Here is an 18168-nt window from a genome sequence, read left to right as displayed (position 1 = left end):
GGCGGAGAGAAAGAGCTGGTGGACAGATGAAACGTGGACATAAATCACTGCAGTTATCTGTCTCAATTCATAAATTTTCCGAGAAGAAATATTAGGGCGTGGTTGTCATGGTTACGCCGACACACAAATGGAAAAGAATAGATGTCTGCAGAAAATAAAGGCAAGCTAATTCCGTTCAAGCAAGCTAGTTCATTTTGTCACCATGCTGACTCAGCAGAATTAGTTGTATTTTTTTTCCAAAGCAGCACAGTCAGATTTGACTCGAATCACTTCATCTTAAATGTTAGAAATGTTCATTTGCGGAACCTATTACTTGTTCCCGCTCTGTGGATAATGACGGATCACCTTCTGGTTCCTCTTCCACTTTCCACACCTCCAACTCGCCACTGGTGTTTGCTTTTGATGGATGACGGTGGGGGACAGAGGGCTCGTTTCCTGCATGTAGCCTTAACTTCCATGTCACACACACAGATATCCTCTGAGGATGGAAGCGGGTTGGCACAAAAACATACAAACTTTCACATTGGCAAATGTACAAAACACACTTTGCCTGACATCCTCTGTGGAAAGAAAACTTTAGATTTCCTATTGTCCAAAAAAATAAAATTGATGAGTGGAAAGAAAACTTTGGATTTCCTATTGTCCAAAAAAAATTATAATTATGAGTTATTGAATAATGTAATGAGCATTAAGAGAACACGGATAGCTTTTGGGATTTTATTTTTTATGGCATAATAGAAAACATGCCTGTAAATGAAGCCGCAGTCAAGATGAATTGAAAGTGGTCATGTTTGAATTTGCACTTACCTTTTTATTTCATCAAAGCGAGGCAAGACTGTTTTGTTTGTCAGCACCAAATTGCTTTTTCCTCTCCCATAATCACAAAACCAGTATTTTTTATTATTTTTTTGGTCCAACTTGATCGGCACGCTGCTGATTTGGTTGCGGTGACGAATGGTCGCTATGGTTGAAATTGAAAAGGGCAAAAGTAACTCCAACAAATTATTTTGACCTGATTGGTATCATATTCAAGACTGTCGAACCTTGTTTGTCTCTTAGTCTTGCATTTTATTTCTTCTTCTTACGCTTTATGCCGTTTCCCTATAAAGTGTTAAAGGCAGGAAAGGTCAGCGTATAGGATGTGAGCTGCCCACATGCTTCGTAAAAACACAAGGCACAGTCCATCTGGGATTGAGTGCAGCCTGCAAGTGTTTTGATTTAGTTCTGTAATTTCACTGGAGCTCGAGTGGTTTTTACTGTAAACCACTCCTACACTGTCTGCAGATGTGGTGCTTCACCATGATGAAGCGGGTGGGAAGTATATGTGAGCACTTAGCAGTGTGTGCATGTACAGTATTTGTGGGTGTGTGTGTGTGGGGGGACTCAGATGAAAATTTTGTTTTGTTTTGTTGAGTCGCCACTTTCTGTCAAATGTCATCTTGATAATGTCACTTGGGTTTTGAGGTTAACAAGCCGGTCTGGGTTTAGTTTTTGGGTCAATTTTGAGGTTCGGACATAGCTGTTAAGGTTCGGGAAGTGGGCCAAGGAATGTAGCAGCCGAATTCAGGTCTTCACACAATGAGAAAATGCGCCGTTGTTAGTAAGTCCAAAAAATTACCTCAAAAATGTCAAAGCGTCCATTTTCCGTCACGTCAGAGTTGTGGGTGAGATGGCTGACATTGTTTGGAGGGCGGGGTGCGCTAGTCAATCACGGCGAGCTCAACCTTGGTTTCATCGAAGCAGAACACATTTTCCCACATGTGTTTGCAAGATTTTATTACAGTCCACTGAAACCAAGGCTGAACTTTCTGGCCATAATTCCTCAAGGTATTTTTGGCAAAAAGATCAAAAGAACACCACACCTTGAGAAAAGTATGGCAGTGGCGGGCAGAATGATGTTTTGGGGCTGGTTTTTGTTAGCTAGACTTGAGGCCCATTCGACAAGGTGGAGGGAAGTATGAACTGTTTAAAAATAGCTGTCAGTGTTTGCAGAGAAAAGAAAGAGAAAAAGAAAAATGAAATCAAAAAATGTCAAGAAGAAACATTTCCTTTCAAATGCATGAAATAAATGGCAATTTTTTTTAATCCTAAATTTTAATTCCTTGTAAAATAACCTAGACCATTGTCGTGAGTACCGATACTTCAGTACCGATACCTGGTATCGATGCTTGCCCTTCCTGACTCAAAAATAAAATATTTTTTGGGGGGGGCAGATGTAACTCAGTCTTCTTTACAGGTGCAGACCGTGATTATTATGATTATTATTTTTAACCACATCCATCATTGTCAACCAGCCTTATTGTTTGATAACAAACGGCAGCTGGAGCAACATTCTTATCATTCCTCTTCATAATGAGATGAATACAACTTCTAAACGCTTTGCGGTGACATCATACAAACTAAAAGAAAGGAATGCAAAAGGCCTCCATATGCATCCTGTACTTTCTATTCATCCATCTTGTTTTCAGACCCAAGTATTGTTTCGGCGCACGTGTTGTTGCCCAGTAGAAGCGTTGGAAGGCCAGTCAAGAGGCGAGCCCCTTTCAAATTGTTTACGCCAGCCGTTTCGTTGCAGGTGCACAATCAAACAAACCCCTGGGATGGAAATGGACGGGGAGGGGTTTGAATGTGACACAAACAGGAAGCAAGCTTTTGTGTTTCTTTCTCGATTCCGATCTTAGCCCGCACTTTTCGAGGCTTTTTTTTTTTTTCAACACGCTTGCCAAGCTCTTGCGTAATGTGCAGCAGTTGAAGGATGTTCACTTTTTTTTTATGAATCTCTAATGGTTACACATATGAAACAGAACTAACGGATGAGCGTAAATATTTCGGTTTTTGAAAAATATTGGACATCTGTCCTCCTTGGCTCAAATGAATCATAATACAGCCTAAGTAATCCCTCATGGGCTCGGCCAAAGCTGGAAATGTAAGGCAATAAAAATGGCTGAAGGACAAAAAAAGCAAAAACTGATTAAGCTGATTAAAAATAAAAAAATAAAAACATGTTTTTATGTATGTCAATGTGTACAGGTAGCAAGCTGCTTTTTGCTTACGTGTGCTTTCGTGTGTGTTCCAAGGCAGGGGATGTCCCACACAGTGTGGGAACAGATCTGAGGTCTGTACAGGAAAGACACGGTGGCAAAGGGAGACGGATCAGACCTAGGGTGGGGGTCTTTCAGGGAAAGGAGGAAACCAAAAAGAGAACACCCTCGACTTTTTCATTCTCAAAACAAAACCCCTCCCTCTGTCCCTTACTCGCCCTCCTCCTCTTCCTCCTCGCCAAACAAGTGCAAAATGTCCCTCCGCAACAATAAGTGCACCGCAAGCGGAGCACGACAACAAATAGTGCGTCACTAACGAGCGAGGACAAACATTCCTGTCTGTCTGCGTTTGCGTGTGATCCGCTCGTTCCCGCCACTTTGTCTTCTTCAGATGTCAGTTTGTTATGGCAGGGGGGCTCCTCTGAGTGCATTTGCAGATGCTTTTTTTTTTTATTTTTTAGGGGGGGGAATATTCTGTAACTGATACTCAAAGTCGACACAATTTGCGGTTCAGGGCCTCGAGTGGGTAACAAATATTCATCATTATGGTTTAGTTTCACAAAAATGCCGCAATCCTGAAATGTTTTGTCGAGTCTAACCGCGGATAGACATTTATTATCCACATACTTGTTTTGAAATTGTTTCTTGGCATGGAAGGGATGACCCGAGTTCATTTTTAATGCTGATTGGGATGTGAATCTGGGGCACAAGGGAAGACTTGTTTTTGTTTGAGAGTGATGTGCCACTTGTGATTCTCCTTTGGGAGTGATTCATCGCTCAAGCAAAAAGATTCATCACCAAAAAAAAAAAAAAAATTACATTTCCACTTTTCAACAGGTATTCCTGAACGGAAAGCAAACTTGTATTATGCAAGATGTGTTATTACTGGCCGCCGAGTAAGATTGATATTACAAATGAGACATTTTGTTGGCTTACAAACAAAACACGATAATCTCTATTAGCGGTACATCACCATGCTTCCTTATCACTTTTGGTATCACTCCAAATGTTTCACTGGCCTAATCACGGCATGCTGTGCAATTGGTGTTGGTAAATTTGAGGGAAAAAATAGCTCATATGACGCTCACGCAGTTCCACTATTAAAAGAGCCCAGCATAACAACAAGACTCAGTTTGGGTGGCAACAATGGCTGATTCATATCAACTCAGTTGATGACTAAAATACAGTCTCACCCCTGACCCTGTTTAGGTGTTTTTTTTCCTGACCTATGACTGCTAATTAGCTCAACAGTACAATTGGCTCTTTCTTGAACCCCCCCCCCCCCTGACCTGACCTTGTGTGTATTTGAGGGCCAAACTATAGTTGGGGGTTGTTAGCGCTTATATGAATTGAATTCAAGATCTATTTTCATCTAATGATGTAGCAAAAAATAGCATAATTGCAGATTGCTACTGAAGTGTGTTCATATTTTATTTATTTATTTATTTATTTATTCATTCATTCATTCATTCATTCATTTATTTTCTAAAGATGCTAAAACGATTCTGAGTAATAAAACAAGTAAAATATTTAATTTGGGCTATTTTCCAGGGAGTCTCCTCCTAATGTGTTTTCCAGACACCCACATTCCCTTTTAAATTTGGTTCAACCACATTAGCTGGAAGCGGTTTGGTCCCAGGAATACAAAAGAGCCAGCCAGTCTATAAAATTTGCTTTTAGTGAGTGAACTGTACACTGGGAAATTGTATCAGCGTTCATAATCCAGTTAGATGCTGCATGGGAAAAGATCAGAAGAGAGCTACTGCAACGAGAGCCTTCGGGGAGAGGACGTGATTTTTAAATGCATTTGCTGTTACTAAATCACAAAAAAAGTGACTCATGGGGTCCTGACAGAACAAACAGTCTTCTCCAAAGGTCATTTTTTTGTGTGCCTGGTGTGGAAGTCAATGCGAAGCACCATGCGTGTCCTTTTTGTTTTTTTTGGCGTGAGCTCTTGTTGTGACTACAGACAGACGCGGTGATTCAGACAAAGTTTCACTTTAACGATGTTAACTAAAGCGGAGAGCAGAGGGTCAGATGGGCAGCTGGTGCCAAATGTTTTTTGGAGCTGATCTCGAGGATGGAGAGGTAAAAGGACCACCGTCGTTTTGTATTTAAAATGTGGGAGACCCCCTGGTTTATGTCTATGCCCGCTTCCATTTCACAATCTTTCCATTTGGAGAATAAAAACAAAAGAGAACCACCAGTGGTTTTCCTAGCCTGCTCCTTTCCTGTCACTCAGAACACTGACTCTGCAGATTTCCTGTTTTTTTTTTTTTCAAGTACATTTCTAGTGGCGGAACTGCACAATTAAAAAAAGAAATACGCATAAATACATCCGGAAAACAAGAAAAGGTTCACCATCAAGCGAATAGCAACAGCTGCTTTAAGCATCACCTTACAAGTGAGAAATATATCAAATATCTGAAAAGTTCCCCGAAACATGGCGCCTCACGCACGTAGAACAAAGCGAGCAGTGTAGCAATACTATCTGCTCACTCTGCTGCCTCTTTCTGACCTCCTTTTGCTCTTCTTTTTTTTTTCCCCCCTCGTCTGAAATATGGGCCTTTTCTCTCTTTCCGCTCTTATGCAACCACTTCATAAATAGAAAACGGTTGTGTCACTCAATTACAGTATTTATGCTGGAAATGGACTGCATACTCAGGCCAAGGTTTACGCAAGAGCCCCCGCATGATTTTATCCATATTTCCATAACGTTTTTTATCATTTTTTTTCTCTTTAGAGTGACTCATTCATTTGCATAGGTGGCCTTTTTCTTGTTTTTGTTTATTTCCTTTTTTCGCAGCTCAGCAACGACTGTGCGGAGGTTTGGGCTAATGGACCAACGTGTGAGATTTAAAAGTTTATCCATTCATCCATGCATCCATCCGTCCATTAATATTTTTATAGACTGTAGGAGCAAAGGTGGGCTGAAGTCCATCTTAGTTTCTTTTTCATCTTTGAAAAAAGGATTCAGATATTACAGGTTGGTAGTGATGGGGAAAACGAAGCTTCAAATTTGCTTCATGAATCTGTAGTATTTTTTTACTCCTCTAGATGGCACTCTGTTCAAAATGTATGAAAGTATACTGACAGTTGAAGTTACGGGAAAACCACACAAAACCAAAAAAAAATGATTTTGTAAAATGCATCAACACATGTAAAAAGAAAATATAACAATACTCACAGGTATATATTCTTTATCCTCTGCAAAGAGCAATTATCATGCAAGTTATGTAGCCCTTTATGCTAGTTTGTCGTATCATACAAGACTCCGGATTCGGGAGCTGGGCCACTCGAAATGGGGGTCCTCGAATGACCCCTCTTCAAAGGTGAGGAAGGAAGGATGGGAAGTGCAAAGAGAAAAGGAAGCCAAAGCATTATTTTTCCAAGAGGGCGGCAGACGCTTGTGTGTTCCTCGCAGCTAGGTCCACTTTGTATTTTAAGGACTTGAACAAGTAGCTTTGTCCTTCCAGCTGTGTTTTTTGTTTTGGTTGCTTTAGCCGCTGTATTAAAATAGGCTTCAGTGCGTCATCCGCTTGGGCTCATCCTCAAGCCTGGTGCTTCCTGGATTCGCTACTTGCTATTATTGACTACTTTGACTCAGCTCACTTCAATGCAACAAAACATTTCAACATGCCCAGTGACTTTGAACAGCATCACAAATGGAAGAAATAAGTACAACAAAGGCTGACATTGACTTTTATTTCATCTCATAACAGCTAATAAAATATGAGGTTGTTGCTACAATCAGCACCTTTTAAAAAGGTATTTCATTTATTTTTATTGCTGGAAAAGAATAATAATTGCCCTTCCGCTTCAGAATTTCCTTTACAAATGGGTTCCTATGCTGAGAAAGGACTTAATGAGTAAGGGGGAAAATGGAAATGAAAAGCTATTGTTTTTAGTGTGTTGTCTTTGCAGCCTTTAAGGACAAGACGTTAATCCTCCCTGTGTGGGAGCCCCGCTCATTAAAACACACCAGCACGCTCGTCATCACACCGGCTGAACTGTGACCCATTTTGGGTGTGACCTCTCCGTTTAAGAAAGCAGGCGGCACTCTCTATTATTCAACATCATGGGAACTCAAGCTGGAAGGGGGTGGAAAAAGGAAAAAAAAAAACTCCTCTCATGCACGAGCTGAGCGGAATGTGAAGAAGAAAAGTGTTCTTTCAGAGCTTTTAATGGCACGTACTCCTTCAAGCTGAAACTTAACAGCATCAGGTGCTGGAGGGCTCCCCCTTTTTCACTTTCTCTTTTGAAGCTTGTTGCTATTATGATTTTTACAAATAGTTTTTGTACATTTGAATCCTTTATTCGTGTCAGTTGGAGGCTGTTTTGGGTTAATCAAACGCTATGAACTGACATGGGAAAATTGTCGATATCTAACAATTGACCAATCTTAAGACTGTTTGTTGTAGCTGAGTGTGCTTTAATTAATTTTGTAAAAAAAAATAAAAAATAAGGTGATTTTGGTTAATAATTATCATTCTTGTTTGTTGTTTTAGTCTATCATGAGAATAAAAATAAACAAAAAAATATTGACCTGCTACTGTGTACCTAATTACTTTTTGTCACTGAATCTGTTAAATCTTCAAGATATTGTTAACAGCACCACCTAGCGGTTTGCCATTCAGTTAATATTTTAGAGATAGCTAACATAATGTTTGTCATCTAACATCAATAATTCGTGATTTAATATTAAAAAAATAAATCTACAATGCAAAGAAGAATAACACAAAAATAATTGCAATTTTTGGTTGGGATTTTGGTGCTCTCAGTATTTGGGATAACCCTGTCCCCTTGTGGTCATATGCGGCACTACATACGCTATAACGAGAATATTTTTGGCACGGTGACGCCCACAAGCACAGGTACTCTTTCCCCCCTTTTTTTTTTTGAGGCAGTAATACAAATCCAGCAGATTGACAAGACTGTCACTCTGCAAATAACATGCAAAGACATCAACGATGGACTAAACTACAAAGAAAGCAGACGTTGCATTTATTTGAGACTTTTTAAAGCGCAAGTAACAATGGGACGATTAGTGGCTGAGCTGCTTCTGCTCCTGCTCATTTCCACAGGACAAGTTTATGCAGGTAAGGTGTTAGAGAAGCATCATGTCTATTTGACCTTTAGTTTTGCACTGTGAAAGTATGTCAAACAATGTAGATTTCTTGTTTTAGGGTCAGTTGTAAGACCCTTATTGTTTTATAACCCACACTTGCAGATTGCTCTTGAAATTTACATTTAGTTGATTACATTTTTTTTCAACATTTGACTTTGTTCTGTCATTTCACATTAGAAAGAAGGTCATTTCTAGGAATCCTAATTCTTAAGATAAATTAATTAAATTTTTTAAATCCGACTGCAACATTTGAAAAATTACAAATTTAAAAAAATTGGTGCCAAGAGCAACCTCCCCTCACTGTTTCCAATTATTTTACTACTTGTATGGACGGTAGGAAAAATTATAATTAGAGGTGTGTGAGTGTTGTTCCATTACTAATACGGTAATCCACACAATAGAAGATTAGAGTTTTATAAGCTTTGAGGCGACAAGCATGCTAGCTCAGTTTGCTGACTGAGTGGTTCTGTCAGTCATAAGTAACATGGTGAAATAATGGTTAGCATATTTGACTAACAGTTCAGAGGTTCAGGGTTCGAGTCTTGGCCCACCTGTGTGGACTTTGTTTATTGTCCGAGTATTTCTGTAAATTCTCAGGTATTCTGGACGGAAGAAAATTTTACCCCGTGATTGCCTGGTGACCTACTCAGGATGCTCATAGTTGACCCACATTCACAGTGTCTAATGGACAGCATCGGTCCATTACCGATGCGTTTTAGGTCAAATCAATATAGTCCAAGTCCGCATTGGTCTTTACAAATGTGTTCATGTTAAACACATCGGCAACCCGAAAGGAATACATTGCTCGTGTTGAAAATGGCGTGATGTAATATGTAAAATGCATAGATGATTCTAATATTTTGTTAATCTAAAAAAATAGCTCGAATATGATGTGGTGCATTTCTACCCCACAACTGCAAAAATCAACATATTTTGTCATTCTGCTCTAAACCTGCTAAGTCCAATTCAGGCCACAATCTTCGTCAGCTAAAAGTCCAATTTGGGTCAACTAATTAGCGGCAGACAACTATTCGGATGGCCCATTCCAGAGTGCATTAGCTGCCGTTATTGAATTTGGATTCCAGGTAAAAAGTGCAAAGCATCCAGCACATTGACAGGCCCAATCAATAAAGGATATTAGCACTCAGACCAAGTCCGTTAGTTTAAAGTTGACCAGGAAGTGTTAGCATATGCAGTTTTAGCCATTTTAGCTAATATCTGGTAAACCACACAATACAAGATATACGATCATTCGAGAATGTCTCTTTTCATATCGTTCCAGTGTCATTCTATGACAACAACGCCACCCAGCTGCAGACAGCGGAAGCTCCCTTGAAAACATTGACGACGCAAAGTGATGGCGACGACTCCAATGTCTTGTTACTGAGAAGCCTCAAGGTTGCAGAAGGAAGCTGGGCACCGTTGGAGCCCAAGCATATCAAGGTATTTTAACTGTCTTCTGTCTTTCCCTAATAAATAGATACTAAACCAATTGTTCAAATCTTTCAGGTGAATTTTGATTTTACGAAGTTGGGTTTGCATCCATCCGAGTTTATGTTCCGGATTGAGGAACGGGCAGTTCACGGCCACCTGCAACTTGACCCCAGTCCTGAAGATCCCAAAGAGGGAGCAATCTCAGTCCAGGGAGAGGAGACGGACTTCACCTTTAGCATGCTTGACCTCTGGCAGGGCCGAGTTATGTACGTTCATGGGGGCTCAGAGGATCCCCGTGACTACTTTACGTTCTCCATCTTCTCAAGCTCCAACAAGGAGCTTCCTGCGCATCTGAGGGAGCATCACCGGTACCGCTTTGACATCAACATCAGTCCTGTTAATGATGCGCCGGTTCTCAGCCTGCCACGTGGAAATATTTTTAATATTCTTAAAAATACCAAACGGCAGGTAGGCATCAAACAGTTCCTGGACAAAATTCTAGCGAGCACGTGATGATCTGATCAAACTTGAACGACTGACGTATACATCGCCAATATTCCCAGCTGACAAGAGATATGATGAACGTATCAGACCCTGATAGCAGTCAAGCCGACTTGGTCTTCAATTCCATGGGAAACTTTGTGGAGGCCGGACATCTTGAACATGAAGATCACCCTGACAGGTTGGTTGGATTTGTGGATTTTCAATCTAGTCCAAAGTCTTTGCAAAATATGTTGGTATACTTTCTCCAGGGTTATTAAAGTGTTCTCCCTGCATGATCTGGAAGAGGGTAAGATTAGCTTTGTCCACACGGGGGTGTCGACCTCCAGAATGGCACTCAGGGTCAGCGATGGTCAGAAGGTAAATCTTGTAGTCACTAAAAGAAATGCAAAAATGAAGATTGGATGCATCACAACTATTCTGACTTTTTTTCAGTTCAGCACGACAGTCGTTTTGAGGATTGTAGCGGTGGAGCTTGAGTACAAACTGGTGAACCACACCGGACTGGAAGTGAACCAGGGCAGAATGTCGCTCATCACGACCACTCATCTTGCAGTACAAATTAATGATGCCGATCAGCCTGTGGAGATTTTCTATCATGTCACAGAGCTGCCCCAATATGGGGAACTCCAACGTTTACACCAAAGTAGCAAATGGAAACCAACAAAATCCTTCTCTCAGAAACTTCTAGAACAAAAACAGATCCGGTACGTCAGCACTTACCGTGGCATCCAGCCTCAGAATGTCACCGACCGCTTCCGATGTAATGTCAGCATTGGCTCATTTGCGACAGAAGAACTCGTGTTTCCAATTGCCGTACGATGGATTCATTTTAAGGTCACAAGAAGCAAGATGGAGGTCAACGGTGTACTCAAAGTTGTTGTCACTCCTGAAGACTTTCACGTGATCACCAAGGGTGTCAAATTGAACGAGAGTGACCTTTATTTCAGACTTCTAACAGAACCCAAGAAAGGTCAGCTATTTCTCATCGATAAACTTCTAGAAAAGGATTCCACTTTCAGCCAGAAGAATATCACTGACGGCTTAGTGACGTACGAGCTGCTCGCTAAGTATCCCGATGACACGAGAGACATTTGTAGCTTTCAGGTCATTTCTACTCTCGCCAACTCAAGTCTTGACTTCCGAATCCACATCAGAGCCGAGTCAACTGACTTCACCGTAGTGAACAAAGGCATGTTCGTTGTGGAAGGAGGAAGTAAAATCATTACGAAAAATATTCTCTTCACCAACATCGCCAGTAACCGCGAGGTTCACTACAGTATCACGGCGCATCCGAGGCACGGTCTATTGAGGAGGATCGACCTCTCCAACTTGACCTCCATAAACGACAACATTGTAGCTTTCACCAATCAGGATATCATCGAAGAAAAGATGATGTACGTCCACGATGACAGCGAGACCAAAGAAGATTCTTTTGCTTTTCAAATTGTGGTCTACAAAGTCAATGGCAGGAAGGAGGAAAGAAACACAGTTGAACACACCGTCAACATCTCCATCCAACTCATCAATGATCAGCGGCCTGTTAGAGTTGTCGATAAAGTTTTCCACGTGGCCCGAGATGGACAGAGGTTGGTGACTTTGAGTGACCTCTGTTACCGGGATGATGACTCGGACTTTGAGGATGATCGCTTGGTGTACACCCGGAGAGGGATTCCAATGGGGGAGCTGGTCTTGGCCAGTGCGCCCAATCACAAACTCTACGAGTTCACACAGCAAGATCTCAAGCAGGTTAATTGAACATTTTGGAATACAGCATATGGAGAGTTATGATTATTATTATTGTTATCATTAACTGGAATTTGATTGTTCTGTCTAAATATTGGAAACCTGATCCCAGACCTAACCATCATTGAGCTAATCATTGAGCTCATCTTTCAAATCTTCTAAAATTGAACTTTTTCAATTATTTTATATGGCTCAACAGTCTCATTTTGTCATTTTATCCAACAGAAAAACGTGCTGTTTGTACACAGTGGAGTCAGCTTTGGTCGTTTTGTCCTTTTTGTGTCAGATGGGAAACATTATGTATCTACCTTAATGGAGGTAAAGTGTTTCTATTTATTTTTATGGCTAAACCAATTCTCAAATTCAAGACCCCAAATCAGTAATTTACCAAAGTAAATTTACTAATGTATTAATCTTTCCGTGATTCAGGTGAAGGCCCAAGATCCTTACCTGGAAGTGAGCAACAACACTGGCCTTATGGTCCAGCAGGGTGGCATAACAACTCTAACCTTATACAGGCTCAGCGTTTTCAGCAACCTGGACATACGAACTCCACAGCAAATCACGTTTGAAGTTTTCCTTCCACCCAAACATGGAGTCCTCCAATTTAAGAAAAGCGAAGCAGCAGCAGCGGCAGGTTCCGTTTTATCATTCACCCAGGAGGATCTGGAGATGAAGAACTTGATGTATCAGCATGATGGCAGCCATGAGTCATCCGATGCGTTTAATATCACTGCAAGAGCAAGGGAGAGACATGGAGAGGGGCGGGCTGATGATTGGAGGAAGGAGGTCCATCTGGACATTGGGGTGCAGATAAAAATCTACCTCGAAAGTCATCAGAGGCCACCAACAGTCATAAGGAATCTTCCAGTGGTGGTGGACAAAGGGCACGATGTTGCCTTAAGCAAGAACAATTTAGAGGTAAGCCGGTCAGTCTAGGAATTGCAAGAGAAGTCATTTTCATCTATTTATCTTCAGGTGTTTCATGAAGACAGCCATGCTTCAGAGATAGTCTTCACCATCCGACATCCTCCAACCCTCGGCTTTGTCGAAAGGTTTTCGCCTCAGGAAAAGCATCGACCAAAAAATGGAAGACAGCGGCATCTCTTCCAGGTGCACATAATTAACCGTAACTTCTCAGCAGACCATGAAATTGGTGAGTTAAAACTTTCAAATTTGACTTGTTCTCTTGGAAATCAGGAATTCAGAAGAGAGGCAACAACCTCTTTCACCCAAGAAGACATCAACCAGGGTTTGGTCATCTACCGTCAGAGGACTACGGGAAGCAGCAGAAGTAACGACTCTGTTCTGTTGGAGGCCACCAATGGCCTCACCAAGGTTGGACCAATTCGACTGGAGATTGACATTATTCCCAAACTTCTGCCACTGAAGGTAACTGTTGTAGAAAATGTAAACATGAGCTAGCACAATGCACAAGTCCTGTTCAATTCCAAAGGTGTCTGACCTGATCTTGGATGAGGGGTCCTCTCTGACGATCACACCTGACATCATCACAATAGACAGTCATCATTTCTCAGGGATGAATTTCCTCTATCAAATCGTTGTTCCTCCACGACACGGTCATTTGGAGCACAGTCGGATCCCAGGAATGCCCATCTCGGCATTCACGCACACTGAGGTCCACCCAAGTCTCCAGATTGAATATTCACAATCCATCTTGTGTGGGATACATACTTATTTTTGTCCAACATGAATTTGGATTTCCCCAGGTGAAACGTGAATACATTTCTTATATCCATGATGGCAGTGAAACTGTGAGAGACAATTTTACCGTCATGGCAAACCAGACGGAGAACCAGAAGCACAGTCTTCCACGTGTTGTCCACATCCATGTCACACCTGTCAATGATGAGACACCTGTTGTTATAAACAACCAAGGCCTGAAGGTGGGCGACGCTGCAACATTTTTTGGGGCCTAAATTATTTCTTCTCCTAAATCCACACATGTGGTTCTTCTCAGGTTTGGGTGGGTTCTATGACAGAAATCTCTGCGGATGATCTAAGTGCGGAGGACTCAGACACTCCACCCGAGTTGCTCGAGTTCATCATCACACCGCCCAGTAACGGCTACCTAGCTCTGAGGAGTTCCCTGTCCAAACACATCCTGAACTTCACACAAAGTCATATTCAAAATGGCCAGCTGGTCTTTGTGCACAGTGGTGAGACTCCCAAAATTCAAGAGGTGGTTGATAAACAAATGTTATTATACTGATGCTGGCACTTTTTAATTGCTGATTTTAGGTGCTTTATCCGGAGGTTTCCACTTCCAAGTTAATGATGGCGTGAACTTTGCCCCTCGCCAGATCTTCAGCACCACAGCTCATTCCCTCGTTCTAACACTACAAAGAAATCATCCTATTGAGGTGTACCGAGGTATAGCAACTCTTATGAGCCTACTATATCCTATTAAATCTTGTTTTATTTCATTTTTTAATACGATTTGTCTGAAACTCGCTGTATCCTTTTATTTTCCACACTAAAGGTTCATTGACCCCAATTTCTGAGCAAAACCTTCAGGTGGTGACCAACGAACCCAATGACATCGGAAGACACCACACTGTGGAGTTTACCGTGACCGTTCCGCCAAAACTTGGCCGCTTGGTTCGTCACATGCTAGACAACTCTACTCAGGACATTTCTACATTCACACAGAGCATGGTAGACACCAGTCCCAATCTCTAACAAGATTTCATCTCTATCTTCTAAAGTCAAGTTCTCATTTATGCCCCAGGTGAATTCGGGGATTATTTTGTATGAGCAGAACAAACCGGTTTCAGCGGAATGGTTGGCTGAAGACACATTTTCTTTCACTGTGTCTTCTCCTCCTGCCTTCCTGCCACCAGCCACCTTCACAATCTTGATCTCCAATCAGCCAAACAAACGTCACAATCATCAACATGACAGCAGACTCTCCAACAATGCAGGTAAACGCTGTCTAAGAAAATAAATTTAATTTGAGAGTTTTAACGTAATGTGTCTCGCAGGTGCTGTGGTGTCAGAGGGTGGCAGGGTTACAATTGACAAATCGAAACTCGATGCATCGAATCTCCTGGAGAAAATACCCAAGCCGATCCAGAAAGACTACCATGTCATCTACCGGGTTATTTCCTTGCCGCACCACGGTGCTTTGTCAATCCAAGGACGCGACCTCACTAGGTTCCTTAATTCCTTCATTCCTCATTTATTTTAATTGTGAACTTTAGTGTAGGCAATTTTTCAAATACACTTTATTTTTGTCTTCAAGGGAGCAACCGAATTTCTCTCAGGTGGCCCTAAATGAGTTTGGTGTCACGTACATCCATGATGACTCTGAGACCACAAGTGACAGTTTCACTTTCCAAGCCCGGGTGGCCCGTCTGGATGCCCCCCCGTCTTCGCCTCCGTCTCACTTATCCGATTCCTCCTCGTTGCCGTTCTATTCGGCCTCGTCTTCCCTTCCGTCGGTAGACTTGGTGTCTAATCGCCACGTCGAGGACAGCCTGACAATCACGGACACTTTTAACATCACTGTGACGCCTGTCAATGATCAGCCGCCGTTGAGTAGCAACAGATCCCCGAGTATAAAAGTCGTCGTTGGGGAAAGAGTCGTTCTTGGACCGGACAGTCTTCAGGTGGGAACATTTTTGCATCTTTTAATACAAAATACATTTGCTGTATAGTTTCTTCTGCAAGAACAGGTTGAAGATCACGACACCCCTCCAGAGGAGCTCCATTACCTTGTGATTAGCAAGCCCAACAACGGCTACCTGACGCTGGGCGAAAGACCAGAACCGGTGACATCGTTCACCCAGTATGATGTCAACCACGGTCGGCTACATTTTACACAGCAGGTGAAAAGTATTTTCTTTATAGATTGATTTCTGTAGTTTGTTTCCTTACCCTTTTTGGGTTGGCTTCTCCAGGGTGAGCCATCAACTGGAATTTTCTACTTTAACGTCACTGACGGACACCATCGTCCACTTTACAAAATTTTCAGTTTGGAGGTGATCAAGCCTTCTGTTTTTATTGTGAACAACACCGGCCTATCGTTAGTTCAAGGCAGGACGGCGGTGATCCTAACGACCAATCAGTTGGCAGCTCAAACAAACAGTCACAACCAGGCCAACATTACCTACACGGTCACCACGCACCCTCATCACGGACGCATCGCTATAAACGACCAAGAAGTCAAGACCTTCTTCCACAAGGATCTGCAATACGGCCGTGTGGTCTATCATATGACTGATCTCAGTGAATCGGAGGACAGCTTTCAGATCTCTGTGTCGGCCTCGGCGCCTGGTGTCGAGTATGGAAACGTGAGCGCGCAGACGGTGAAGGTAGTCGTGCGGCCTCTCATCTATCTGCGAGAACCTGTCAGAGTCCCCAGCGGCATTGCTGTCAAACTGGGGAAAGCCATGATGGATGCCTCCGAGCTGGCGAGAATCAGCAGAGCCAATCCGGTCTTTGAGGTTCTGTCCCCACCCAAACATGGAAAGCTAGTCAAGGTAAGGCACCTCCTGATCATATTTTTTCATTTCATAATAGCTCTGAGGTGTTTTGGAGCATGAAAATGTTAGTACTGTTTTTGAAAATAGATTGACAAAAATTGACAAAGCAAGACCAGTTCAAAAAATGTTCCCCTACCAATTTAATCAATTATCTTCACCAATGTAATAAATGGCTTAGCCACTAGAGGTCAGCAAAAGCATCTTTGTATTAACGATGCTGAGCGCGACTTTTTCTGCTGTGCCTGCATGTACGCAGATGACATATGACCCCAACGGAGCCCCAGAAGTCTTAAAATCATTTACTTTCCGCGACGTGGTTCAAGGACGTGTCGCCATCGAGGAGACGTTGAGCGACAGCCCGCTACCCAATAACAAATCCTCGCTCGCGACATCACAGGGCCACGCCCCCGCCACGCCTCTCAACGATTCTTTTGTCTTCCTGCTGAAGGCCGGAAACGTTCAGCCGGCCAAAGGTGAGCTTCACTTCACCATCTTCCCTCACCACCAAATGCATCACGGCCCGCCTGGGTTGAACATAAAGGATGGTGCGAGTAGCGAACACAAGATGACGTTGCTAACCACAAGGAACAAGACAACCACTGGAAGGGGGAGAGGAATGACTGGGAAGGGAACCCCCATGTCCAGCAGGGCGGAAGTGGATTTGCATCCTCACATCCTGACACACAAGAACCACAACAAGACCCACCACAAGCCGAGACCTCACCACCGCACAGCAAATCACACGCGAAGTCACGCCAAGACCGCCGTGGATGAACCAATGTGGCGACGGGAATCCCCCCCGCAGCCTCGCCCCCCCTCCGAGCCAGAACATGCTCTGGTGAAGCCCCCTGACACCCGTCCGGTTCACGTGGAGGTCCTCCCTAGACCCTCCTCGGACCCTCTGCTCATCATCCTGCCACTTCTGGCTTGTTTACTCCTCATTGTCATTCTCGTGGTGTTGATCCTGGTGTTCCGACACCAAAAGGAGAAGCAGGCTCGAATGCGACTTCTTCAGGAGCTGGCCGCCGCACAGTTACCCGCCGAGGGGAGCCCGTACTCAGGCCGGTCGGAGCGAAGCGTGGCTGCGCCGTCTGTGGTGGTCACCCCGCTTGGTGCTGCCAGTTGTCCGGTGTCACCGAGGGTACCGGAAGGCCCCAGGAGGCGAAGTCTGGCCCCTGGGATGACCTTCTGGGGGCCATTTGATACTGAGGCTACAAGCAGTGATGAACATTTGAGAACTTGGCAAAGTAATGAAAGAGTTATTGGCAGAAATTCATTACCGGCCATCTCTGTCGAATTCAAGACCTCTCGCAGACCTAAATCCCCCGTACCGACGCTTCAAGGCAACCAGTATTGGGTTTGATTGACATTTGGTATTTTGGGGGCCTGTTTTGCTTAAAAACCCACATAATTGCTTTTTATGTGCTCAGGTCAAAGCCTTGTCGAATATAAGTTTGCTTTGCTTTGTTGCATTTTTTTGTGCCAAGCTTAACTTACAATCACAGTAATGAACATGATGGAATGATGTATTTATTTGTTTGTTTTCAAGCAGATTTTCATTGTTTATTTTATTCGCCACATAGAAACAGAAATGCTGAGTCTAGTCAAATGTAGCAATATAATTTTATTTTTTAAATAGTCCCAATATGCAGTAATGTAAATACTGACTTTGGTTTTGGTTTTGCTCTATTTTCTTAGATAAGCTCTCACGTGACTGCTAGTTGAACTGCTTTTACCCCTGCACAATGTTAACTTTCTTACCTTTTCTTCATGCTCGCGTCTTACTATGCACTGTAAAAGATTTATTTTT

General features: G+C 42.7%; 1 protein-coding gene across 2 annotated transcripts; it reads left to right on the top strand.

Moving 5' to 3' along the window:
* The first annotated feature begins 7981 nt into the window (after nt 1-7981).
* LOC147048286 (chondroitin sulfate proteoglycan 4-like) lies at nt 7982-17899 on the top strand. Of its 2 annotated transcripts, none has more exons than XM_085926167.1 (21): nt 7982-8140; nt 9452-9612; nt 9679-10071; nt 10167-10285; nt 10356-10464; nt 10540-11853; nt 12076-12168; nt 12280-12771; nt 12829-12963; nt 13051-13242; nt 13307-13489; nt 13581-13757; nt 13832-14030; nt 14113-14244; nt 14354-14529; nt 14603-14795; nt 14856-15027; nt 15116-15482; nt 15549-15701; nt 15774-16355; nt 16615-17899. In XM_085926167.1, exons 1-21 carry the CDS (start codon nt 8077-8079, stop codon nt 17719-17721), a joined length of 6513 nt encoding a protein of 2170 aa, XP_085782293.1. In that variant the 5' UTR covers nt 7982-8076; the 3' UTR covers nt 17722-17899. The 2 variants fall into 2 exon arrangements, with proteins under 2 accessions (XP_085782293.1, XP_085782292.1); XM_085926166.1 differs by having other exon boundaries at nt 15531-15701.
* Nucleotides 17900-18168: the final 269 nt, after the last annotated feature.

This window comes from Syngnathus leptorhynchus, chromosome 12, assembly GCF_054491065.1.
Source record: "Syngnathus leptorhynchus isolate UIUO chromosome 12, UIUO_Slep, whole genome shotgun sequence".
NCBI lineage: Eukaryota > Metazoa > Chordata > Actinopteri > Syngnathiformes > Syngnathidae > Syngnathus > Syngnathus leptorhynchus.
Note: the sequence above shows the minus strand (reverse complement) of the source record. Positions and strands in the feature narration are given on the sequence as shown.

Coding starts and splice junctions, on each gene's coding strand:
- LOC147048286 (XM_085926166.1), top strand. CDS start 8,077: ATGGGACGATTAGTGGCTGAGCTGCTTCTGCTCCTGCTCATTTCCACA. Junction 14,031..14,112: donor GCTGGTCTTTGTGCACAGTG/GTGAGACTCCCA, acceptor TGCTGATTTTAG/GTGCTTTATCCGGAGGTTTC. Junction 15,483..15,530: donor TTGGACCGGACAGTCTTCAG/GTGGGAACATTT, acceptor TTTGCTGTATAG/TTTCTTCTGCAAGAACAGGT.